Raw genomic sequence first — 25,894 nt, 5'->3', positions numbered from 1 at the left:
TACTTCGGCAAATATGTCCTTGCACTTCAGCAGCTTATTTTTACTAGAATTTCTAAAACATGGATACCATTATTGCAAATTATGTTGCCACTAAAAAGTATCTGTTTTCTATCATTTTTTGATGAATTGAAATTACTGTAGATTAATTCAATTTTCATAATTTCATAGGCATTATTCGTTTTGTAGATGGTTAAAGTAGCACTAAAACTTTCTTCGGATGAACTTCAGAATCTTAAATCTGGACCATGTCAATGCCCGGCAAGATAGACTGAACTGCTGAGTTAGAAAATATGAGGCCCAATAAATGAGATTAATTCATTTAAGAATTTAATACCAAGTGTTGAAGGAAGGACTTTTTATCATTTTTGGAAATAGAAGTGGAGGCAATATTAATTGTTACAAGTGAGTCCAACATGGACCGATGATTCCAAGAGAATAAGTCTAGTTCACAAACACTGGAAGATATAATCGAATAGTGATTAAAAAGAAATATAAAATCTTTATTTATATATATTCTGAATTCATAATGTTTATTTTTCTTGAACTTAATATGAAATAAAATAAAAATTATCTCATTCTGTGATGCAAAAAAAAAGTAAATATTTTATAAATAAAAATCAATTATAATTAATTGGAACATTACACACAAAAAAAGAGAAGAGAACTCAAAGAACTGGTACAAAAGAAATAACTGATCTTAGATCATCGGCTTTAGTGGCCAACTTGCTTTTAATTTCTGGCGAATTATGTCTAATAATGTTGCCTAAAGACCAGAATAACTCTTTACATAAATGTCTATAGTTAGAACGCATAAGAAATTTAATAATACGCAATGTAATATCCCAATTATCCAATAGCACGTTGACGGTGTTACCGTCTGGATCGGTACTTAGAAATGCTACAGTTCTAACTTGTGCGGTGATAGGTATTATATTATCAGCTTGTATACTTGTTAGCCTAGATAAATATCTAATTATACGATTTGGTAATTGTTCAGATATTAATAGTGGCTTAATGTAGGCCAGTGATGAAAAATGATACAGAAGCCATTGTATATGCGCTGAAGTTTCATAATACGGTAGGCACGATTTTACTACTGACAAAGATTCTTCATGACTAAAAACAAAAAAAAAATTTATATATTTAGAAAAATTAAAAACTTATTGCAACAAAAATTTCAATGAAAATACAATAGTTAACATAATAAATAGTTAATTACCTCAATTCATTTAAATAATTTTTAGTGAACATTATCATAGCTTTGGCTGTAGCTTCTCTAAGTTCTGCAATTTTAATAGTATGATCAAATGAATTCAACACACCTTGTCTGTGTAGGATTTGACAAGTTTTTTTGCCGCTGCCACTTAAATTTCCAAGTGTAAGTAGTGCAACATTCTATTAAAAGTGAAATAATTTACTTTTAATCTGTTTAAGGAAGATATTCTGAGGACTTCATTCAAAAAATCATCTTTGATAGAATTGTTAGAAATGATCAATTGGAATACTATTTTTGTTAAATATTTTACTAAAATTCACATAGTTGGATAATATAAAAATAAAAATTATGGATATAGCACTGCTGAATTTGAACATGTAAAGTTTCTACAAAGGGACATGAGGAGAGGCTAACCAAGGTAGAAGTGGGATGTTGGTAAAAGAAAATTTCGTAAAGAGCAGCCTTCTCTTGGAATAAGGAAAACTAGAATAGGCATCAATGGATGAACCTCTACCGAATGACACAACATACTTATGAAATATATATATAAAATCTGAAGATTGATGAAAAATTGATCTGAAAATGATAAGAATGTAAGAAAGCAAGCATCCAAGAACAGATAAAATCTGATGCTATGGTTGGTATTTTTATCATCGATCAATGACATAGCTTTTCACTTGCAATAACTTAAATAGCTTACACAATGTTAGCTTAGTAATCATTAGTTACTAATGTGGATTTTGATAGCCATACACGAATAATACTTATAAAAGAGAGAGAGAGAAATGGAACCTAGTTTTTAATCAAATTTATTTTAATTTCTGTTTAATAAAAAGTAAATCAGTTCTCAGTATTTAGTTTTAAGTCGCAATTTTGTTAGTGAGCATTATTCTATGAAGAATAAATGAGATATTAACCATTCCAAGCTTGAATTCAACATTCAACAGTACAAATAACACAGATGTAAAAAACAAATCTTTAAATAAATGAAAAAATACAAACATACAAAAAGTGTTGCGAAATACCATCCCTTCTCTTATTTCTTTAAGATAAAAGCGGTAAATCATCATCGGATTTTAGGAGAACTCAACATTTTGGCCTCATATTTAATGGTTAGGGATACTATATAGGGCTAAAACTTCAGACTATATAGAAATGGTCCCCTCTCTAGGGTTTTTGGAGCCCTTTTACTCCTAAAATCCTAGAATCAATATTTTCAGAAAAAAAAAACGTTTCAAGCATTACGAAAAGAAAAATAAAGAAAATAACTGAACGAAAAATCCTTCATGAAATGTGCACTTTTTCATTAAAACAACTAACCCTCATTATATTATAAAAGTAAAAGAACTAAACTGGCATAATTAATAAGCTTAACCACCTTATCCGTGTGAAATGTGATTAAACGGACTGGAAAAATTTTTCAAAAAAAAGTTTTAAATATACATGCAATGGGAAGTACTATGAGAAAATAATTAAAGGGCATTTTTGAGATAATTCCCAAAAATAGAATTCAGGTTGAAGAATTTTCTTTTGGGCTCTATGAAGGTCTCTAGTCGTGAGCAACTATGAACTTCCAGCAATTTGTTTGCACTCACAAATAGTCCATTTTCGAAAAACAACTATTGGAAATCCATTGGAGAGATGATGTAAAGACAAGGAGGCATACAAGGAAATGCTGATGATTTAATTAATACTTTTATAAGTGTACTTAGCAGGCTAATTTTCTTTCATTGACCGATTCTGGATTTTCAACCATGTTCATTGTTTAGTTTATTTATTTCATCTGCACAGTGTAGAGGAGATTTCACTTCTATCTATAATTCACTAACATTTTTCCATGTAGAATAAAGGTGAATGCTGTAATGTGAATTAATGATACTACCAGCAAATCCAACTATGGGTTTAATAACATTAATGTTGTTCATTAGTTTAAAATTTAATATAAAAAATGAATTAACACTAAACGAAAATTCGATAATGCAGCTATTGATTATGTACGTAATAAATAATCACATTCTATTTTAATTTATACATTTAATGTTTATAGTTTGGACCAAATACATGCAACATACGGAGTATTTTCAATATAACAAATTTCGAATATAACTGATTATTAGAAGCGAACGTTTGCGGAATATTTGTTTGAAACCAATATTTAATTATAATGGGAAATTATTTGGATGGTTTCGGTTGATGAATTTATAGAAAATATCTATTAATTCTACACTCGAAAAGCAATGCTGAGCAAAGAAATTGTAAGAATTAACTTTTTCATATTAACAAAATTTCTACTTATTGGATCAATATAGTTTCCATTTTGTAATAATACTAATGAAATTTCAAATGCAATTTAATGAGTTTGCGCAGCAAAAGAATAGAAAAAATTTATAATATAAATGGATAATAATATTGTTTTAAAACTTGAAATTAAATGAGAATATTATTAATAGTTTAATCCATCTCTATATCTCAGTCTATTCGGACAACTAAGAATTCTTAGTGATCAAGCAACATAGCACAGTCTGACGGTTAATCTTAGAGCTAAAAGTGAAACGATTATTTGACGTCATCAGAAGCCGGTTCTTATCCATATTGGAGCGTTCTACGATACGCAATTATTTGAATATGATCAACAAGAATTTACGTAAACAAAATTATCAAAGTAGTACTATTTAAAATAGAAAGGAATTGGAAGGGCTTACCATCAAATTGTAGTTGAATCCGTGTAGTATATTTATTAAGTAAGGAGTAGCACCTTTGGCTAGTTTGAAACAAGTTTTTGTATCACCAAGTGACAAATTACAACAGCATTCCATAGCAAGAAGCTGCTCCATAGAATTCTGACCTGTATTAAATAAGGAAGAAATAAATTGATTAATGAAGGGAAAAAATATATACCATTTACTAAGAAGAAAAACGTACTCACTTAACAAGTATTTAATAAGAGTATGCGAGGCTCCTTCAACTTTCATAAATGTTACAATATGCGTCATATTATCTATGAAAGATTCTTTCAAAACTTTTAGTGGTTCTATTTTGTCGCCAGAACTGTTAGTTATGGACAAGGCGGCTGCTAAAACATCGTTTTCATCGAGAACTTTTTCTTTTTCTTTGCTCGTGTAAGACAACTGCCGTTGCAATTTGTACCTTTCCTTACGTCTTTTTGCACGTTCTGCACAAGTACTTTCTCTCATACGATTCCTTACATTTTCTGCACCATCGTACTCCATTGTCTATGTAACAATAAAGTTTCAGAAAATGTTCAATAAATTCTATTTTGAATCAACACTTTGAAAAGCTATTAAAAAAAAAAATAAAAAACATACAAAATCAAAAGCAATTAATATTGAAAATGTAGTTGTGTCCGCGGTCCTGAATAAAAGCAATCGAATTGTGTACAACTTTCAACTAAGTGGTAAGAGTTAAAGATATCTTAGCACGTAAGCTAGGTGGTGCCAAAAGAATGGTAAAACTTCAGTTTTTTTTAAATAGGGAAATTCAACTTTTTGAATAAATGGTTTTGAAAATTACGTTCTTGAATTGGTATTACCCGATCTTTAAAAAGGACATAGTACAGAGTAATACGTATTTACATTAATGATTTTAAGTGAAATAGTTTAAGTGTTCTTCCTCACAAAATGTAAGTTTAATCCAATCTTTGTACAACGAGTTTCCACTTTTAAGATAACATTATTTACTCTTTATAACTAAGTTTTTGCTGAATTAAAATAATTTAATTTTGTTTTAACACTCCTTTTTTCAACGTTACCTGCAAACCTATACTTCCAAATTCTTGATAAGTAAAAACTGCGATATTTACGCTTTTAAAAACTACTTAACTCATGGAATCAGCCTCTTCTGGGTAAAACCAAAGCCAAGGAAGGTTACCTTGTTACGGCAAGGGTTATGTACTACCGTTGTTCAGTTCATTTCTATATTTGCAGGCTATCTAGTGGCAAAGCGTTGAAGTAGAAGTTGTATTTATTCGTCAACAGATTTCAGTAGTTGCCTTATTGTGGGTTATAATCCGTGGTCTAGGCCAATATTTAGTAATTTTATAGACCTTAAAATTTTTTTCGGGAGAAACTTATTTTTAAATACAAAGGATGGGTCTAGCTCTGAAACTATGTTAAAATGAAATGTGACCTACAGAATAAAACTTCATCATACCTCTTTGGGGCAAACTAAACTATGCTGGCTAACGAGTACTCCTAAAGATTAGCGTCTGCACCTAAAGCTAAATACTTTCAACGTAGAAGACCTTGCTCGCCTCACTTCTTGATGTTCCTAAACGAAAATTATTCAAAAGGAAACAACAAATCCAATTCTTGTAACTTTACTAATGGAACTCGGAGGGGTAGTTGATGTATGGAACCGCTTGGGTTTAATGAACTCATCGACAATCTCCAGCTCACCATCACCCTCTGTTAAGCAAACCTTTAAAGGTGTTGAAAATACAAAGAAGTCAGAATTAAAGATTACAAGCAAGCTGCAAAAAAAAAAAAAAATGCACAATCTTGACATAAGGAGGCCACAATAGCGGTTTTAAACCAAAATTAATATTGCTTTACCATTATGTCCGGTAACATCAATTGTTACTACAATTGATAACTAACCTTTCATGGTTTAAAAAGCCTACTAAGTTCCGAAAATGAAATTAAGAAAGATTAAAAAAAAATCCTAATACGCTTAATTTTCAAAATAGGTGTTTTTGTACATATAAGAAGAAAATTTTCTGCGCAATCACAAGATATTTCATTAATTTTCCAAAACCGAAGATGGGTACAACTGGTTGGCCTCCATCAAATTCGTATTTCTTGTTTGTTTTGGTAGTTGAAGTAAAAAATCTTTTGAAATGATCACTGTGGTCATCAATTATTGTATTCTATTTTTAATGAAAATATGTTCTAATTTGTCCAAAAACTTTCTTGTATCTGGAACTAAGACCCGAAGGATTGATGTTGCGTAAGAAGTGATAAATGTAAGAATAGAGAAATCCTTGGAGATGTTTACTTTCAAACTAATATTACTACCTCTAAATTTGTTGAACAAGTCCTGAGCAGCCGCTGAACACTCTATTTCAATCATTTCGTAAGCGATTTAAAGTAGCGATGTAAAAACGCCCAAATTTCTTGACTGAAAGTGCACATTATTTAAAATTATTACATTATTTAATAAAAGTACGAAATAAAAAATGTGACTTATCCGAAAAAACTTACTGTGGCCGTCAAAAATAAGGGTAAAGTTCATGAATCAAAAAGTTACGGCTATTGTAATATACACAATAGAAATCACCAAATTATCTCACCTATCGCAGAAAGACTTTAGAAGTCTGAAGAAATAAAACATGTTGAAATGTTAGCTGAGATCAAAGATCAATTTAAGAAATTTTCAAACCCAAACTTAAAGTCTAAATTCTAGTCAGAAAAAATAATAGTCGCTCCTGTATTGAATATTTTTAGTAAAGTCGCTCCCGTATAGTCTTACTTTATAGTCTATTTCCAGTTTCTGACCGTATCTTTCTTGGAATGCCGCTCCTTCGGGTGTTTTGGGCCCTTATTGTAGCGGCAGCCATGCCAATCAATTACGTCCATTTTAGTGGTTCAGCTAGTTGTTAAAATACATTTTCAATGAGGACCGGCAAGTGGACGCTTTAGAGAAAAAGTAAATCAAAATCAAAATTAACAATTTTTTTTATTTTCTGACGTTCAACAAGGTGTATCTGTTTCTGAGATCATCATGGTTAAAATGGTCTGTACAGGGGAGCACTGCCCCTTGTTTACTCAAAATTAAAGATAAATAAAAGAGTCAGATGCAAACACTCTTATCACTTTCTATTAATAGAATTCGTATGGTTATAACTCTTACATTTTCAAAAAAACTACAAATTTTTTAAATATATTTTATTCCTACCTACATAGTACACTTTGCAAAGCCGAACATTAAATTGAAATGGCGATTTTGAATGATGCCTACAACTAATCTTTCAACAGAACTGTCCTAAACGAATATTGTTTAAAAAAACAAAACGAAACTAATGGATTACGGGTATTGTATTCACGAAGTTTAGAGTAATATTAAAAAGCAAGTAGGTACGGCAGACAAATACAATAACGGCAACAATATTAAATTTTATAAGGCCATAATACTCCAATTACCCAAACGAACATGGTTCGAAGGACAGGCTCTGCTCTGAGTACAAGAGTAGTCACGATAATAATTAGGTTCAGATCAAATCAAACAGTTTGCAACCTCTTAACTGTAAAGAATCAACAGGAAATCTTTAAAGCTGTGTGCAGAGTGCAATGAAAAGGAATAAGATCTCAAGGCGTTAATAAGCGTCGCAGTTGATGCACAAAAAAAAAAAGATCTCAAACAACTTTTTTTTTCTCTTTTTTTTCACTTTGTTTGTATATTTACAACTGCAACAATTGTTGCATCAAGTAAATTTGATCTTACTGGTTCAGTTCTCTTGTAATGACATGGTTAGAGCAATCACCCACTGGTGAAACTCTTTCACAATGATTTAATCACAGCAGATCTCTAGGCCATTTTCGCTTCAAGCGACGAGGAGGATTGTCGGGAAGGTGAGGAGAGGAGAGTTGTTGGACAAGAGGATTAGGAGGCTGTGAAAGTTGCGGTAGCGAGACTTTATTAGTTCAGTGACAAAAGGGATGTGTAGGTCAGTGTGTATGGTAAGGTTGGAAATGTAATATGGAGCATTCAGGATTTTCCTTAGGATTTTAGATTGTAATGCCTGTAGGCGTTTGGAGTTAGAGGGTTTGGTTGAGCCCCACACTTCTGCTCCGTATGACCATATGGGTCTTAACAGGGTCTTGTAAATAGTCAGTTTGTGATTCACGTCGAGTTTGGATCTGCGGTCAAGTAGTCTACTAAGTAAGTAGCTTGTAGCGTCTGTTCACGTCTTGTCGTTTCAGTCGAGTATGTGGGTTCCACGTGAGTCTCTTGTCAATGTACAGTCCTAAGTATCGTACTACGTCAGCTGGAGGAATCGTTACACCGTTCAGTTGAACTGGTGGACTCGCCAGATTTTCTTAAAGTAAACGTAATGTGTACTGACTTTTGTTCATTAATTTTAATTTTCCATTTTTGGAACCAGGTTTCGAGAAGCTTTAAGTGAGTTTGAATGTTCTGAGTGGCTTGCACCGGATCGGAGTGAGATGAAAGAATAGCAGTACCATCAGCGAATATTGAAACTATTGTATTTTGGGAAAGAGGTAAGTCAGCAGTGTATATTAGAAAAAGGAAAGGGCCCAGTATGCTTCCTTGAGGGACACCAGCTTTATGGGACGAGAAGGCCTGCCCTTGACGAACGCGGCAGTACCGATCGGTTCAAACAACTGTATTAAAAAAACATGGTAAATTTATTAATAAATACGAGTATTTTTAAATCGGTGAAAACAGAAGGGACAAATGCGACTAGAGATCATAAAGGCAAGAATGTTCGAGTTTTGCCAGTAAAGGACTATAAAAGAAACCTCATAAGTTTTACTAAGTTGATGTAAATAGTAAGTATTTAGACCCAAGTAGGAAGTGTACTACAATTTAGATTAGTGAGTGTTAATAGATTTAAGTAATTGTCGCTGGCTGGATAAAGAAAAAAAGAAATTTATAAAATGATTATTCAATAAAGTGGTACTCTCAGATAGAATTTTGGCAACACTTCAACCGTATCTTTACATACTTATGAATTAATTATGTATACAAAATAAACAAGAAAAAAATGACAGCAATACTCATACTCACTACGACTGTACATTATCACATCAGAAAAACTTGCAGTTGGAAATTATTAAACGTGGGGTGAACCGGCGGTAGATAACCTAACCTTCAGAACACTGAGTAAACTGTGATGGACGGTCAAGGCACGGTAGTCACAGCGAAAGCCGGTTGTCTAGGAGGAGGCTCACCAAAACCGTAGTTTTTGATCTTCTAAGATGCTTGTTAGTCATAGTGGTGATACACTTCTCTGTAAAAAATAAAAATAAATAAATAAAGAATAAAAACAATGGTATAAAGGACTTGGGCCTGGGACCTGAGACCTGGAGCGTTAATTCTTCTGCAGCCAGAAATTTAAAGAAAAGCTGTATAGCTATATAGATAATATTATCTATCACCTCGAAGATAGATTCATTCCCAAAATGTTCATATTTTTTTTTTTTTTAAGGACAAATATGGTAATTATATAATCAATTAATTCTCAATAAATTTAATGAAAACCGTTAGAGCTATTTTCGAGAAAATCTAGAAAGTAAAGTCGAATTATCAGAAGTTGGAATATTGAGACTCATTCATATTGAACAGCCGATGGATACAAACATTATTCTCAAGTCACCTTCTAGAGAGATGCCTAGGAATCGCATTTCTCTGAGAACCCCATAAATAAATCAGTTTTCCTGAATTTTTTTTTTTTAATAAAAGAGACAAGTATTCCGTTAATTTGTAGTATACTTTATGAAAAGGAGAAGTACAAAAGCTAGTTGTGGATGTTGAAGGATAAAGATATCAAAAATAAGGATAGCCTGAGTTCACAGATGAGAGAGGGAAATCTGCGGAGACACGAAATATTCTGGAGTAAATTTGGGTGAAAGACTGTTGCGGAATGTCGGTGCAGAGATTGAGGCGGGACAGGGTAGATAGATAGGCAGCATCTGATTTCAATTCTCTTTCAAGAAGTTCAACACATATTAGATATATCTCTCCATCGAGAATTACCCATGCCGGCGCAAGCAATATACAGGCAGTATCCTTCTGTATAGCTGTCACATAGCGGACCAACATTAAGAAGGTTAGTCCACTGACTAGTAGGTTGTTCAAAAAGTAAGCTGTACAACTGCTATTTCTGAAACAGATGGTTCTAAAACTTCAAAACAATTCTTTTCTTTTTTTTATTTGTTTATTTATTTTGCAACTGTATGCAGTACAATAAGCAAAAGAGATGATTGATAAGGGATGGCACAAATACACATGCACGCATATATATATCCATACATCATGTGCGCCAATGGCGCGATTGGAGTGAACGACGACCATCACTAACGACTTCCAGAGATGGAAGCCGTTAGTTCGCCTTCAAAACAATTCAAATAAAATATAAAGACCTGAATATACGTAAAACATTATAATAAATTACTGATGAAGTCATAATGATAATGAAATAATTTACCTCTTAATCATGAAGAAAGCTTTACGCAATTTCATATTGCCTTTGTAGAGTCCTTAGGAAGGAAAAAAAAACCTGGAATTTATAGGAAAAAAAAGTTTGGTGACAATTATATTCGGTCACCATGACTAATAATAAAATTCTAATTATTTACTCCAATGGTGATAGAATAGCCCGTGTGATTAAGAAATAGATGAGGAAAATGCAGATGACAAATAAAAAATTGTGGAGGGAGGGACGATCGTTAGTGCGAAATTTTAAAGCAAAGATCGTAAAATGTATTGACACTCCCACCTAATGTACTCAAAGTCACAATGCGTCACAAATACTCTGAGGTTATAAGAGTATTTTTTATATATATATAAATACATATGTATAAATTGAAGTTAATATTAAAATAAATATCCAGTTTGTCAATGGTTCAACTGTAGTTAATGTAGTAGATCATAGTCGACCATCATGACTTACGGATCTGTATTAGTACTAGCTTGTCTAATTGTTGTTTGTGCAGTTACCTCAGTGGTGCGTTATCGCATTTTTTTTTTTTTTTTAATTCATTAAATGATTGAATAGCTTCAACAATACTTGATATTTTTATTTCTTATTTTTTTACAGAATAGTAGTAATGAAGTTATAGAAAAAAATAAAGTATTCTCTAGGCAATGTATGAAGAAATTTCCAGTTAAAAAGAGTAAGTAAATATCTTTTTATTTTTGAATCTATTTATTTACTAAAATTGAAAAACTAAAAATTTAGAACACCTAAACTCATACACTTGAAAATTATTATTAAGACAAGTCCTCTGTTTGAGTTTTGTTTTTACAATAAGTTCAAAATAACCTGGTGTACATTTTGAGAAGAATGAACACTTATTTAAAAACAAATATTCTTAGAAAATGTATACAACAAAACAATTCGAACCAATTTTTACGGGAATGTCTAGAATCTATCCCATTGAACTAGGCCCTTAATAATTTTATTTATTTATTTATTTTTCAAAACATATTTTATAAATCTCGACTAAATGATAAAAAAATGAAATCAAAATTTCAAATAGTTTTTTGTCGTTTTATTTTAAAATTGTTCATTTTTATTGTGGACTTTTTTTTTATAAAAAAAAAAAAAATATATCACGGTTCTAATAAAGAATTTGCAGAACTGTTTTCCAGAAATCCACATTTTTTTCAGAAAAAGATGCCCTTTACATTTATTTTTACCTTGACTTTCAATATTTTCTACCAAATCTGATTAATGAAATACCAGTTTCTTTTTACTTCTACCAGTTTGGAGAAGTATTGCTAAATTATTTAAAACAATTGTTTTCTTTAAAAACTATTAAGTTCATTTACTTTCTCTAAAGATTTCAATTGTGAGTTGTCATCGGAGATACACGTTTTGAGGTGCACAAGAAACGTTTTGGAGTGCAACAAGAAAATGAGATACGAATAGATTTATCTCCATATGAGAGTCAACAAAGTAAAAAAAAAAAATATTTATTTAGGTTTCATCCAGTGCTAATAGTTATAGATCCAAATCAATTCCTTTTTTTAAAGATTCTTTCTCGTTTTTATATACATTATTTGGAGTCGTAATATATTACATGCATAAGATTCTTTAGAAAAATTATTTTAGAATAGGTCTGGAGATAGGATTCGTCTTTCTTCTAGAAACGCCATTTTACTGTTTTGGATGGAACTGTCATTAATGTAATAATCTCGAGACTTAAATAACTATAAAAATTCGAGTTTAAAGAAATCAACGTTTCGGAAGTGCCTATTTTAGTAATAATACTTAACAGAAGGTGATTACGGTTTTCCTTCTATGTACAATTTATATAAAAATATAAAATTTATAAAAAAAAAACCCTTACGGATATAAAATTAGTTAAAATTTACGATACCTATCTTATAAGATAAAAATTACTGTTGTTTTGATAAGAAATCAATTTGTCTGGTTCTAAAAATAAATCTTGTCTAAAATGAAATTTAGTATTTAAAATAATTTTGTTAAGCAAATTGGTGTGAAACACTTTAATGGCTTTCTATTAACTATAATTTTCGTTGTTATAAGTGACAATTTACGCCTAGACGAATTTTTTAATAACTTATTTTTTCAGTAATATAGTGTTATGGAAGTATGAAAACCGATATTAGTATTTCAGCAGGTAGCCTGCAGTAGTATCTCCCCTTCGAACACCACAAATTGACCGTTGAACGAAAAAAAAAAATCAAATTTAAGCGATATTTGTCTTGCTATTTATCTTTGAGTTGTCGGTATAAAACCTTATTTGTTTTGAAAGTTGAGAAAATTGGGACTTTTTTTTTGGATAGCATTTCGTTCAAAGCTATTTTCAGCTATACGAAAATACGTAATAAGAATTATTGTAGTTTAAAAAAAAAAAATCATGAGAGAAAATGGTTTATCTCAAAAAATTGAAAAATTAATTTAGTAAACTAGTAATTCTGCTTGAAGGTTACGGTCAAGTTCTCACAAAGCAATATAAGGTTTGAAGTGTTAATATTTTGTTTACACAGAAACAACTTTTATTTAAAAGAAAAATCGAGAATCAAGGAACTTCAAAACATAATTCCTGTGAAAACTCAATAAATAGAAAATTTAAACATGATCACAATACTTGGTCTTACCAGAATCAAGAGAAAATTTTATATTTAGAAAATTGCAATGAAAATTGAAGTTATAGATTTGTTAATTTACTAAGCTGTGTATATATATTGCCTGTTTACTTATCACAAGTCGTAAATTTTAAAAGTAAATGAATCATATTACATCATGGTTGTTTTTCCCCAAAGGTTTCATTATTAGGTGGGAGATATTGAAGGAAATGCGTCTCTTTATAAAATTCATAAAAAATTTGAAAATACCTCAACTGAAAGTGTGAATTTCTTGAGTTTCGTTTTCTTTTTTTTTTATTTTGTATGAATCGTTTTAAGCATTTTTCTTGTAAACCAATCCTACAGTATTTGAATCTTAATGCAAATCAATTCACTCATCTAAATGCGTAAAAAAATTGGGTTGGCAGTTCAAGATTGAAGAAAAAAACTGTTATCCGACAGTACAGAATAGAATTTTTCGGATTTTGAATAGATATTTTCTCGAAAACGACAGCACTGATTTTTCTAAAAGTTTGAAATGCTAACTGCTTAGGAGTAAATTTATTATTTTCTTTTTTTTTTAACACTATTCTTGATTTTTTTTTTCTTTTTGTGGAATCTGAGAGTACTTATTGACGTACAGTAAAGAGTACGAAAAGTCGCATGTGTATCAACCTGTACATAAACCTTAGTCAGAAACTTGTGACCGCAATCTTCTCCACCTGCACTTATATGGTTTATCATAGTTTTACATTCAGTTTTAAGAAAATTTGTAAATTTGAGTAACTATTACAAAAAAAAAATTAATGGGAGTGTTTCAGGTTTTTTTTAAAATGAATCAAATAAATCAGTATCTTATCGCCTTTCTAATAAAAAAAAATCAATATATTCTTAGAACCTTAAGTCCCAATTTGGAGATTATTGTTGTTTTTTTTAAAGAAATGTCATCAGAATGGTACGCAATAAGTTTTCTGATGAGTAATATTTACGAAAATAAATATTTACATCCGTGACGAAAGGTGCAAACTCTTTAATTGCGACTAATCATGTAATTCCCATCTTTATTTCCAGACAAACACATTAGATTAAGAAGAATACAATAAGGAAAATAAATTTATGAGATAAACAATCGGCATTAGTAAATGGTCTACCCATAGGTTATTGCTTTATTGCATTCTTTTCACGATAGCAAACTCACCGCTGATGCGACAATTCAGCATTAAATTCACGATAAGATTTCAATGGAAGTTGGTCAAGCATTGTGAAAAAACATTAGGAGCGACAATTAGTTTCGTACCTCTAGCAAAGGTCAAAAAATAGCTGTGTAAACTTCTAAAAAAATTTCCGAATCATACGTGTGGTAAAAGACGCCATTTTTACTCCTCTTTTCTGCAATTTGACAAAAGAAAGGTCAGTTATCAAGTGTCTTGTTCTCACCTGCTTCTTCTACAAATCCTCAATTTTAGAAGACCTACCGGGACATGAGGAGTCTTTTTCTTTGTTGCACTGTACTTTTTATTGGATCTTAGCTTCTTCTATTCGCCTCCGCCAGCCTACTCGGTCTGCTTGTTGCAACTATTTAGTTAAGTACATTCAAAAGAGTTATTCACTGTCTCGTGCACCATCAGTCCATCTCAGTTTGGTTTTTCTTGTTTGGCCGCCCCTCCTTCTGACATTCTTGCGAGATAACTTGCCTGTTGCAACCTATTGTACCTGATTATATGAGTGGCTCGTTGGACAAGTTCATAATCACCTGACAGGGACCGAAGTTGGTTCTTAAGACTTTATTTTTTTTAACACCGAAAGAGTCCTATCATCGTTGCTAGAGTTTGTCTACAATTAATACTTAATATAAAATTAATGCTTTATCGAAATTGTCACTAATAGTCACTTAAATGTTCGAGCCCAGAATGAACACCTTGATAGACATTTTAATAACCGTAATGTATAAATGTCCAAAATTCTATATTATACTGGGTTGCGAATGCATTATTGGCCGATTTATTCAAGTGTACAGGCGGAGGGAAAACAACTGATGTTAACACACAAGTTTCTAACAATAAACGTGAAGTATTTAAATTGAATTTAATCTGTATTATGACTATGATTCATTTGACTTCTAAAGAAACTTATTTCCATAATGCATAATAATTTTTACCTCACTCAACAATGTTTTACCTTTCCATCCGTCGTTTGAATTTTCATTCACCAGTTTCTGCTTTATTTTTTCATTGAGAGGCATCTATGTTGTTTTTTTTTTTTGGAGTAATTCCAACTTTCATCCAAATAACTTTTTGTACTTTTAATCAACTGTAAATACTTCAAATTGAAGGCATCACCTCCCTGAAATTTAAATAAAAATTTAACTTTTTACAATGCAAACCACAAGGCTCTTCGGTGGTAGCCAATTCCATGTTTTTTTTTTCCTTAGATTTACTAATTACATTTTTACTTATTTTTCAGAAAAATAAAAACCATTTTTTAACCCAATTAAAACTTATTTAGGCAATGTGTTACCAATTTTGAATAGTTTGAACCAAGTATATTTTTGCTTACTTGTTAATCTTTTCCCAAAAACATTTTAACTATGGTTTGTTGCAAAAGAAGTTTTTACCGAATTTGCTAACATTTGTACGCATGTATGACCTCATCAGTGGCTCTGGTACGAGACCATTACTGGAAGTTACACTCTGTTGTGGTTATAATCAGGTGACTGCAACGGCGTTTTGTTGCCACTGACTTCTTGAATCTTTTTGAATTTATACTACATACATTTAATTTGGGTTAATTACAGTGGCGGCTCGTGTTTAAATGGTTGCATAACCCACAATTAAAAATTATATGCAAAATGTGTAATATTTCATCTAACGATCCTAAAATCTGAATATAACAAACGGTTTTAATGTAACTGATCCTAATTTTTTAAGAAACTTTTGGGAAATCTTTGAATTTTGTCCATTCTCTTCCTTGTACAATACCTTATTATGCGCTTACACATAATACGACTACTTTCCCCATACATTAATATGTTCTTGACCTATTTATAATATATTGTCCAACTTAGAACTACCAAAATATATGTATTTTTGGACATGAAACATTTCTGGATGTTTATTCCGACGTTCTATCTCTTTTAAATTACGTTATAAAAGGTCCATTTCATTTAAAAAAATAAAAAATAAAAGCAATAGACCTGAAAATCGGAGAGCAGCGAAAATGTATTTATACTCAACATTTTGCACATAATTTTCATTAGCAATGGTGAGATACCTGTCCTTGATTGAGAAAGATTAATGAGTAATCATGTTCCTGTACTTCATAAAATCAAATCATCATCCACGTGCTTCAAAGTCACAAAAATTAAAAAAAAAAAGATGGAAAAACCTACCCCCTGCTCTCTATTCTGCAATGTGCAGATACGTACGTATGTTATTTTCATGTGACCTTAAAGTTTTTAACATGAAAGCATGTCATTTTTAGCAATTAGAACCTGAGTTTAAATTTGTTTCTTGAGGATATTATAAATAATGCAGGAATTTCCCAAAAGATTGTTCAAAGGATCCATTGTTTCAATTCTGTTTTAATAAATTTAGAATGTACTGCGTTTTTTTTTTATCTTCCTCCAAAATCTTCTTCGTCCAAACTTTTGTATCTTTCACTAGCATTCTTTACAGCTTTCGCTCAAGTGTATCTTTGAAGTCACAGCCAGATGTACCCTCATCTTCATCATCAACCACGATTACTTTGGCTGCTTCCCTCAATTTCTTTCTACAGATCTAATTCCATAAGTCTAATGTTCACTCAATAAATCTTGTGAAACGCTTTACAGAAATCCTCTAGAGAACGTCCTTATTAAGTACTTCTTCTAAACATAATTTACAAGATGTTCTTATCCAAAAATCTATCACGTTCGCCAATAATTTTCCAAGAGCCTATGCTTCACTAGCATGCTCATTGTGCTTTCGACTGTGAAATTAACTTTTTCGCTGAGCATATCTTTTATTAATTATCGCTGTATAACTATTTTATTACTGTTCCACTGTAAAGATTGGGTCATATGTACTCGTACTTGTCTTTCATTGTCAATTCTTTTCTTGAGCTTCTGCCTTATTCTGGGTAGGAATCCACTGATTAAAATGCAATGTATTACTAATTTTATTCTCTCTCGTCTTCATCAAGTAGCTCTCCGGATATTTAAAATATTGAAAACCATAGGTGCAAACCAAAAGGCTTCTTTTTTTTTTGCTTTTATCAGTTTCATGATTAAAAAAATTACTTTTAATCTGTGATAAGCAATTTAAGTAGCAGTTTTAAAATATGCCAGAAAAAAATCCACTAAGTGGTGATAATTAAATCTAGGGCACTTAAATGAACAAAACATCTGTTATTGATAGTCATCAATTGTTTACAAGCTTCACTTGAGATAATTAACATTCATTCAAACAAAGAGAAAAAGAAAATCAATCTGATAATTTAAAAAAACAAAAAACAATATAGTCTTCAATTAAATAAATTTAATTATTTTCTTTATATTTATGGAGTGAGAGATTATTAATTACGATAACTTAGTTTTTGTTTTTGTAGATTTTTTTTTTCACAAAGTGAATGTTATAAAGTACTTATTTGCTTACAATCTGATATAATGTGACATTATCTAAAACAGGTGCATGATACTTTTTTTTACGAAATAAAAAGAATTGGTATAATTAGAGTTGGCTATTTCATTTAAATTTAAGTTAGGCTTAATGACTTATGTACCTCACCTTTAATCGGCGTTATATGGATGTAAATTTTTCTAAATTTAAACCTCTCCATCAGCTTCTCATCACTTAAGCTTCCAATTTTACATCTTTTTTTTTTGCAAGGGGGCTTCCAGTGCTCGTTTATCCTGGTCCGTTTGTTGGACGAAGGGTATTAAACAGTTCGTTGGAAGCAATTATTGTGACCTTTAGAATAAAACAAAGTTCTTTTTAATTTAACTATCTTTTTCTCTGCTACATTTTAATGATAAAAAATTAACATTTTTAACTTTATTTGCATACATCGTCAGATGTCAGATACTTATGAAGTCAGTATTCTAATCAGACACACTCTCGAACTTACTCCTCCATTAGAATTTCACTCAAATGATTTTTTAAGAAAAAAATGTTACAACTTTTTATATAAATAACTTTATATAGTTAGATCTAGGCGTACAGTTCTTTTTTCTTAAGATTTATATTTTTATTAACCGCCGCCTTGGGTTCAAGTAATTCAAAATTTTCCAGCGGATTGAGCATATTTATTTATAAGGTAGAGTAGCTCGTCTCTTATCTTATTTTTTTATCAACATAATTCAATATTCTTCTCACTACCAGTTAATTAACTAATAAAAATAATAATCAGATTACTTAATTTCCTCTACCTATTCCGCAAATATTTCAACTTCTTACCTTGAGTATGAATCAAGGGTTGCTTTATAGTATTGCAATATTACCTATATTTAAATATGTCAATTTTTTTTATTTCAAATAATATTTTGAATTTTGATATTAAATAAACACTTTAGGAGCACTGAGCTTCATTCCTTCGATTGCTACAAGAAAGCCGCAATCACTAAAAACTGTCAGCTTTCGACATAAAGGTAAGCTGAAGTTTAAAATAATATTTTAGAAACGCCTTAGTTCGTTATAAAAATTGTAACTAGAATTAGAAGCGATTCTGGGTTAAACTATTTGAGAAGAATGATTGCAACAAATTTTAAAGGCATTTTCGCGATTATAAAAAATGTGGGGTGAAACACTCATACCTCTTGTAATTGCTGTATCCGTGATTAACAATTTTATTCTTTTTATTATTTTTTTTTGTAAACGTATATTGAACCAATGAAAATGTAGGAGTTAATACCAGTTTAGCCTCACTTCTAATCTGCCTTAATCGCCATCTTTCTTAGTTACTCTTCAAGTGAGATACAGCACCTCAAAAAATACATTTTTCCTTACAAATATTTAAACAAACAAAATAATAAGGTCTCTATATATAAAGCTAAACCGATTTTAAATAAATTATCATTTCTTATTCCCGTTTATGAAATTTTGAATTAGTGTTTACAGTGTAACTTATGTTGACTGTAGAAAATGTCTAAATACTAGCCATGTTTCTTTTAGCTTTAAGATCTCTCGCTATTCCATTCCTTCGATTGTAACTCCTGTTACAAATACGATGATATTATTAAGTACTCTCCAGCATAGAAAGATATCTTGCACCATGGCAAACAATAATCTACAGCAGCTAAGTTTGGAGCGTAGGATGAGTGTGAAAGAAGTTGAATGACATCACGTTCTCCAATTTTTTCTTTAGTCTGACTGGAACAAAACATTTTTGCAATTGACTTATTATGAATTAAACAGAGCATTTTGTTTTTAGTACATTCCACGTAGTTGTTTTAAGTTATAAAAATCGAAAAAATTCACTGTAAGTACTTTAGGTACAAATTCTTTTGAATGAATTACACCTTCATAGATCAAATGAAAATTCCTTTGTACCATGGATCACGTTTCTCTGAATTTCTTCATTTCATCACATACGCTTTTGTGTTAGTTTATGACAGTTGGATTTTTTTTTTAAGAGATGTTAGCAAGTCTCCATTATTCTTAATATGTATTCTTTTTTACTTCTCCTTTTTATCTCTCTGAATGAGAGTACTTCCCGCAAAGCGTCATGACGACTTCCAAACCCTGTAAACTTATCTTTCTTCCTAAGATCATATCACCTTTTTAGATTTTTTTTAATCCAACGCCTATGCTATTTAGTAGCAGTTTCACTGTACTCACGTAAAATAGCTAATTTAAAGTCACCTTCATGATTTTATAAATTCGTTCTCTGACTATTTGATAGAATTAATTTGCAGAATCAATTATTTGATTTTTTTTACTAAGTCAAAATTTTGAATTATCACTGAACAATGTGAGAGTTTACTTTTTATCACTAAAGGCTATGGTCTTTATTTACTTTCCACACCTGTAGCCAATGCGAGATACAATTAACGAGAAGAAAACTCTAATTACAAACCAAAGAACTTGGTAGTAAAGTTTCTAAATTTAACTAAACTGTTTTTATTAGTTTCTGAGAATTTAATTATATAGGCTGCTGTCGCGCGTACTCTTATTTGTTTTGAGGCACTAACGTCATAGTGATAGTGGTTGTTTTTCTTGTTAGTGTTATTTTTGAAATTTCACCTGCGTCCTGTGATCAGGTTTAGTACAGGAAAACTGAATCTTATATTAGTGATATTGATTGTTAAATGATAACTTAATTACTTTCTCGTCATTTAAATTGGTAAACGATAAAAGAAATGGCAAATGTGAGTGTTTCACACAGAGATTTCCCCACTAAAAGCCATTCATTAACAATCCTATTAAAAATGTAACTTAAAAATAAGTGTTTTCTTTTGATTTTAGGTATTTTACAAGAAATGTACCAAACATATACTGTACCTGAAAATAAAAATTTAAAGGTAAAATAAGTTTTATTACAGGTTACAGTTTTATTTATTTTCATAAATTATTTAATAATTTTAATTCTATGTTTCGCAGTGTTTTCTTGGTTGTTTATTGACAAACCTTGGAGTGGTAAGTATTTGTTAAATTAATGTTGTATATTATTTTTAAAGCGCCATTTTCTTAATTCAAAAACCTATAGACCCAAATGAAAAGTGAGGTTGGACTTGACTAGTCAATTTTTTTGTAGTTCGCATGGTATAACTTCTGAAGCACTCATGGAGAACCTTTAGGTGGTGTAGATTATGGGCGATAATGTAATCTCGTCCCACTTAAATTAAAAATTTCTGATGCTGACAAATCTAATTTAAAATATTTTTAATTTATGAAAGCCGTGGTGTATTTTACAGTAAATCGTAAATTATTTCTGGGAATGAATATTGTATTCATGTTTAGATGATGGAGTCTTATATGTTGATTTTGTAGTGAAAAATGTTCAATTTATGGTAGTACAGTAATTTTTCTTTCTTCTTCAAGAAATTGGGCTCATATTTTGAGTTTTTTGATTGGATTGTTTTTTTCGTTGCTTTCATATCAGGAACTTCAAAAAATTTCCATTAGAAAATATGCTTTTTTTTCTTTCATTCTAACATATCAGATTTATAACTGTCTTCACAGATAAAGTCATCAGTTTGGTGTAGAGAAATTTGACTTTCACAAGTAACGCTTCTGTCATCTTGTCCCTACACTTTTATTTGATTGAATTATCTAAATATCAATTACATTGTGGTGACATAATGAAGAAGTCTTTATAAGTGGAAGTCTCTGCAAAAATCCGACGATATATATACCATATTATTAAATGTAATATATAGAGAATAGAATATTATGTACATATACATAAAAGCCGTAGCTGGTGCAGATCTTTGATGGTAATAGCAATTTCTAAGGAATAGTTTACTAACAGTACATGGAAGGAAAAGTTATATATATGTATATATTTTCCTCATAATATAATGATAACGTTATCATAATATCAAGAAAAACTAAAGCATTGATTAAATTCCAAAACTTTAGAAGTCTTACTTCTAAAATAAAAAATAAACGTTTTTAGAATTATTATTTTACTAAAAAGTGACTTTTTAAAATAAATTATTTTTCATCTAACAAAAATTTTACTTTTACACGAAAAAATTTATTCAGATTTTACACAATGTTCGGAAATGTTTTGAGTAAGAAGTCAAAAGTTGCGCCCAGTCCTATTGAAAACCCTGAAATACTGTTCTTTCGTTTTACCGCATTCTAATTTCTATCTGTATGTTTGAAGAAAATTCGTTAAAAGTGATATTTGATAATACACGACTTTTTTTCTACTTAGTAGCAATATGTTTGTTTACGAACTTTTAAATTTAAATTAACTATTTCTTCCATAATTATTACTTACCTATTATGTGATGGTCATATCATAACTGTAGGGTATACCTCAAGTCCAGTCTTCATCTTGAACCATCTGTTTCCTTCCATATTTCCTCTTTCCTCCTGCTAATTACATCACTATTACAAATACGAATATGTAATAAATTACAAAAAAATTTTTTTTTGTTAATTGCAGATAAAAAGCAATTACATCGACTGGAATGTTTCTAGAACTGCACACAAGAAAATCAGCCGAGATATAATGGTCCGTAGAAAAGTAGATTTAATGATTAAGAAATGCAAGAAAGAAGGTTAGTTGCAGTATTTTTATGTGAATCATTTTCAATATTTAATTAATCCTTTTTTTTTATTGCAATTTTCGTAAATAAACATTTTGTTTCCAGTAATTCCAGACTTTCGCGACACCTGTAAGCTAGCCGCAGATCTAATTTCTTGTAAACTAAAATACTCAAAGAGGGTAAGTAGTCTTATTAAACTAGAAAAAGTTTCTCAATGTTGAAAATAATTACATGGATCTAATTCGTGTGTAGTAATTTAATAATTCGATAGTTTACTTACAAACATTGGATTAAGTCGTTCGCCTAAGTATGTTTACTGTTTGAACACTTATATAATTAATTACTTATTGAATAGTTTTAATATTTTTGACTCCTCCTTAATACGTTATTTACCAAACTTATTAACATAGCTGTGTTTCTAAACTATACACAGCTCATTAGCCTTAGGAATGTTCTCGTGCAAACACGTAGGACACATCAGCATTAGCTGTTCTGATTTTGAACAGCCATGAATCAGCTGTAAACATTGTATAAGTCACTGATACTTGTACATCTTGATACTGGTTACGTCACATCATTGATATATGTATTTATATTTCAATTTATGTGTATCAGACAAAATAAGCTCTAGACAAATATATAATACCCAATACGATCTGTAGAACCTACTGTGTAGAACTACTTGCAGTGTCTACAAAAAGCAAAATTGTTGAACGTACTTACTCTCTATTCGTTTTTTGAGTACTCAAAAAATTTCTTCTGAAAATCTTATCGTTCAGAACATCTTTTTTTACTTAATCAAACATAAAAGAGACTACGTATTCCGGGTGACTTATTTCTTTTATTGATTATGATATAATTTTTATCTACAACAGCTATGTTTATTTTAAAATGAAACACGAAAAAGTAATTTATTATTTTCCATCGGATGAAAAAATCATTGCCATTTCAGTCGTGATACATTTATTCAGCCGAGCTTTCGACCTAGGGACTAGGTCATCTTCAGGGCTCGTGGAAAGCTCGGCAAAATAAATGTATCACGACTGAAATGGCAATTATTTTTTCATCCTATTGAAACTATGAATCAGTCACCAAAAAGAATGGACAATTATTATTTTCCTAAATGTATCGTTTTTTATTTTGTTTCAGTTGGGTATCCCCATTATGAGAATGAAATAATACTCATTGGCTGTGATAAAAGATAACGTATACGAATTATTTGCCGGGAATCTATTTCTACGCTTATTTATTGTAAAAGGAAGAGTTTTTGTAAAAACCCATTCTACTACTAACGAAATATCTGAAAATTTATATAAATCTATTTTTGCATGAATAAATTGTTTTTTTGAAAAATATATGTATCATTTATAACTAACTTACCATATCTTGGGTCAGGTAACCCACGTTTATCTTTCAATGAGGGTAAAGATAACCGTTGCAATTTTACATATAAGTATAATCTAGTAAGATAACAAAAAAAAAAACTTCGTTTGAGTGAATCAAAGACTGGATGTTATAACTGACAAGAATGATGTCAGTCAGATTGAGCTTCAAAGTTTACTTTTAACAAATTTGCTCACAATAAGTTAGATTTTGGATATTAAAGGAACATGAAGTAAAACTTGAAAGAGCGTTTAACATCATCAGCTGCAAAAAAAAACGAAAACTCTTTTATAGTTTATTAACTTGCGCAATAATGAAGTTGTGAGCCCATTAAAATTTCCTGTTGAATAACCCTATAATCAATGCTTCACGTCGTTAAAGCTGATAAAACAATAACTACGAAAAAATCATGATTTGTAAACAGCAACAACTTGTAAAAATCATGCCCCTTTGAGGAATTCCCCTTAATATCAGAGATTGCATAATTTTATCAATACAGTAAGCAATTATTATTAAAATAATGATAGTATGTTATAATAACACTTGAAGATCTTTAAGTGGAGGGACTCTTCACCATTGTAGGTGGCTAGACTCATAATTAAAAATAAAAGAATAATTATCTATGCGTTCTTTAAAGTGTATTATTTTTATGAGTAATCTTTCTTTTAAATTAAGTCTACCTTGTAAACGTTTTTCTAAAAATTTTATTTTTTAATAGTGAACACACCTTAAAAAGATAACAAATTATTTGATTTTTTAAAAGGAATTTTAAGTGGATTTTGACCAGAAAGCACTTAATAAGAGCCTTTTATATACGTCAAGATTCTGTGAAAACAATGATAAAATTATTACAATGAAATGGCATCAATTTCGGAGAGATCAGCCACAGAGAATTTTAGAGGCAATTTTTGAATAGGATTGCCAAATTGCCTGCAGTTGACAAGTCTACTACCCGTATTTTATTAATGTTTTTCTTAGGCTTGTTTCCGAACGATAAAATAGGTATTACTGCAAGCAGCTAGTACTTTGACAAGAGAAAGTTCTAGCAATATAAATTTAGCTGAGTAAGAAAGTGTTACAGGAAGAGGAACTGTGGCAAAAACTAGCATCAGAGGTACTTTAAATCTCCTTCCAATGCCTGTTTAACTCTCAAAGTGTTAATATGACACTTTTAACCCTTTAAATGGTTATGATTACACTCTAAAGCAATGAAGATATTTAAATGTTTCCACATGTTTAGGTATTTAAATATTCAATACGTTTTCTAAAAAGGAGGGGCTAGAACCATTAATTTAAGACTAGGTAGGCTAATGGCCACAGGCATAGCCCAAAAAAAAAAAAAAAAAAAAAAAAAAGACTAGGTAACCCTGTCCCTAAATTAGAATCTTTTCAAATCTCTGAAGTTTAGACCTTATTTAAATTAAATAATAATGCTTTATATCAATAGGCAATCATTTCCTAATAAGGTTAGTTTTAACCATATTTTCTTATCTTCCAGTGTGCGTAATTTGAAAGAGTTCCCTCCTTGATTGTTTGTTTAAGAGTAGAGTACTTCCTAAGAAGGATTGTTACAAAGCTAACGTCATGTCGAAAGCGTCATGTTTTATCTCAAGCGCTTTTACCTAATTACCTTTCAACCAACATAGAATTCGATTCTCACTTCGATATATTGGTACCAACTTAGCAGAGAATGCGTTACAAACAACATTACAGAGCATGGAGCGAGGCGATTGGAGCGTTAACTGAAACCATCAAAGAAAGTAGAATGGATTGTTTTGGTGGCATTAAGATTTACAGCATTGATAGTTTTTCATTTAAATTGAAAGCCCCGTCCCCTGTAATAATATTACCCTGGACAAAAATAATATTAGAAAGCAATTATTTCAACACAAAGTACGAGATGGTAGATCCATTTAATGCGATAATTTTAGCACAATATAACAATGTTAATATAGTAATGTTCATATTTCCAAAAGCGTAGACGCTTTATTAATATTGCTAAAAGGTATCCGAAAGCAAATATTTATTGTGTTAGATTACCGGTTTAGGCCTGGGATTTTAATCACTGATTAATGTAAAAAATTATTGCACAGAGCACGTTCGATCCTCGCCACAGTCTACGACACCAGTTAGCAGTAATTGGTAGTTAGAAGTAAAGCCCTATTAAAAAAAAGAAGCAGTAACTCCACTTCTTTTTTTACTTTTTTAATATTTCAAAAAACAGTTCAACATGTAAAAAAACAAAACAATAAGTTCGGAAAACTACAGCTGCTACTGTGTGGATTGTTTTTGGAATTACAGCCCAA

At 30.6% G+C, this 25,894-nt stretch overlaps 2 protein-coding genes across 5 annotated transcripts; one reads left to right on the top strand and one right to left on the bottom strand.

The window, feature by feature from the left end:
- Window positions 1–479: 479 nt before the first annotated feature.
- LOC141454171 (uncharacterized) lies at window positions 480–18,978 on the bottom strand. 3 transcript variants are annotated; one of them, XM_074128120.1, is made up of 8 exons: window positions 18,801–18,978; window positions 17,776–17,958; window positions 15,191–15,355; window positions 8,984–9,206; window positions 4,143–4,449; window positions 3,919–4,061; window positions 1,220–1,395; window positions 480–1,116 (listed from the first exon to the last, which is right to left on the bottom strand). In XM_074128120.1, the coding sequence occupies exons 5-8, from the start codon at window positions 4,444–4,446 to the stop codon at window positions 666–668; spliced, it is 1,074 nt and encodes a 357-aa protein (XP_073984221.1). In that variant the 5' UTR covers window positions 4,447–4,449; window positions 8,984–9,206; window positions 15,191–15,355; window positions 17,776–17,958; window positions 18,801–18,978; the 3' UTR covers window positions 480–665. The 3 variants fall into 3 exon arrangements, with proteins under 3 accessions (XP_073984221.1, XP_073984222.1, XP_073984220.1); XM_074128121.1 differs by lacking the exons at window positions 8,984–9,206; window positions 15,191–15,355; window positions 17,776–17,958; window positions 18,801–18,978 and adding an exon at window positions 6,250–6,352; XM_074128119.1 differs by lacking the exons at window positions 8,984–9,206; window positions 15,191–15,355; window positions 17,776–17,958; window positions 18,801–18,978 and adding an exon at window positions 4,986–5,138.
- Window positions 10,714–23,558, top strand: LOC141454175 (uncharacterized). Of its 2 annotated transcripts, XM_074128128.1 has the most exons (8): window positions 10,714–10,922; window positions 11,016–11,091; window positions 18,561–18,635; window positions 20,452–20,507; window positions 20,587–20,622; window positions 22,103–22,217; window positions 22,311–22,384; window positions 23,355–23,558. In XM_074128128.1, the coding sequence occupies exons 1-8, from the start codon at window positions 10,860–10,862 to the stop codon at window positions 23,382–23,384; spliced, it is 525 nt and encodes a 174-aa protein (XP_073984229.1). In that variant the 5' UTR covers window positions 10,714–10,859; the 3' UTR covers window positions 23,385–23,558. The 2 variants fall into 2 exon arrangements, with proteins under 2 accessions (XP_073984229.1, XP_073984230.1); XM_074128129.1 differs by lacking the exon at window positions 18,561–18,635 and having other exon boundaries at window positions 10,718–10,922.
- Window positions 23,559–25,894: the final 2,336 nt, after the last annotated feature.

This window comes from Rhodnius prolixus, unplaced genomic scaffold (genome assembly GCF_049639745.1).
Source record: "Rhodnius prolixus isolate KJV_2025 unplaced genomic scaffold, Rpr scaffold_9, whole genome shotgun sequence".
In the NCBI taxonomy this organism is placed as follows: Eukaryota; Metazoa; Arthropoda; class Insecta; order Hemiptera; family Reduviidae; genus Rhodnius; species Rhodnius prolixus.
This window is presented reverse-complemented; position numbering and strand designations above follow the sequence as displayed.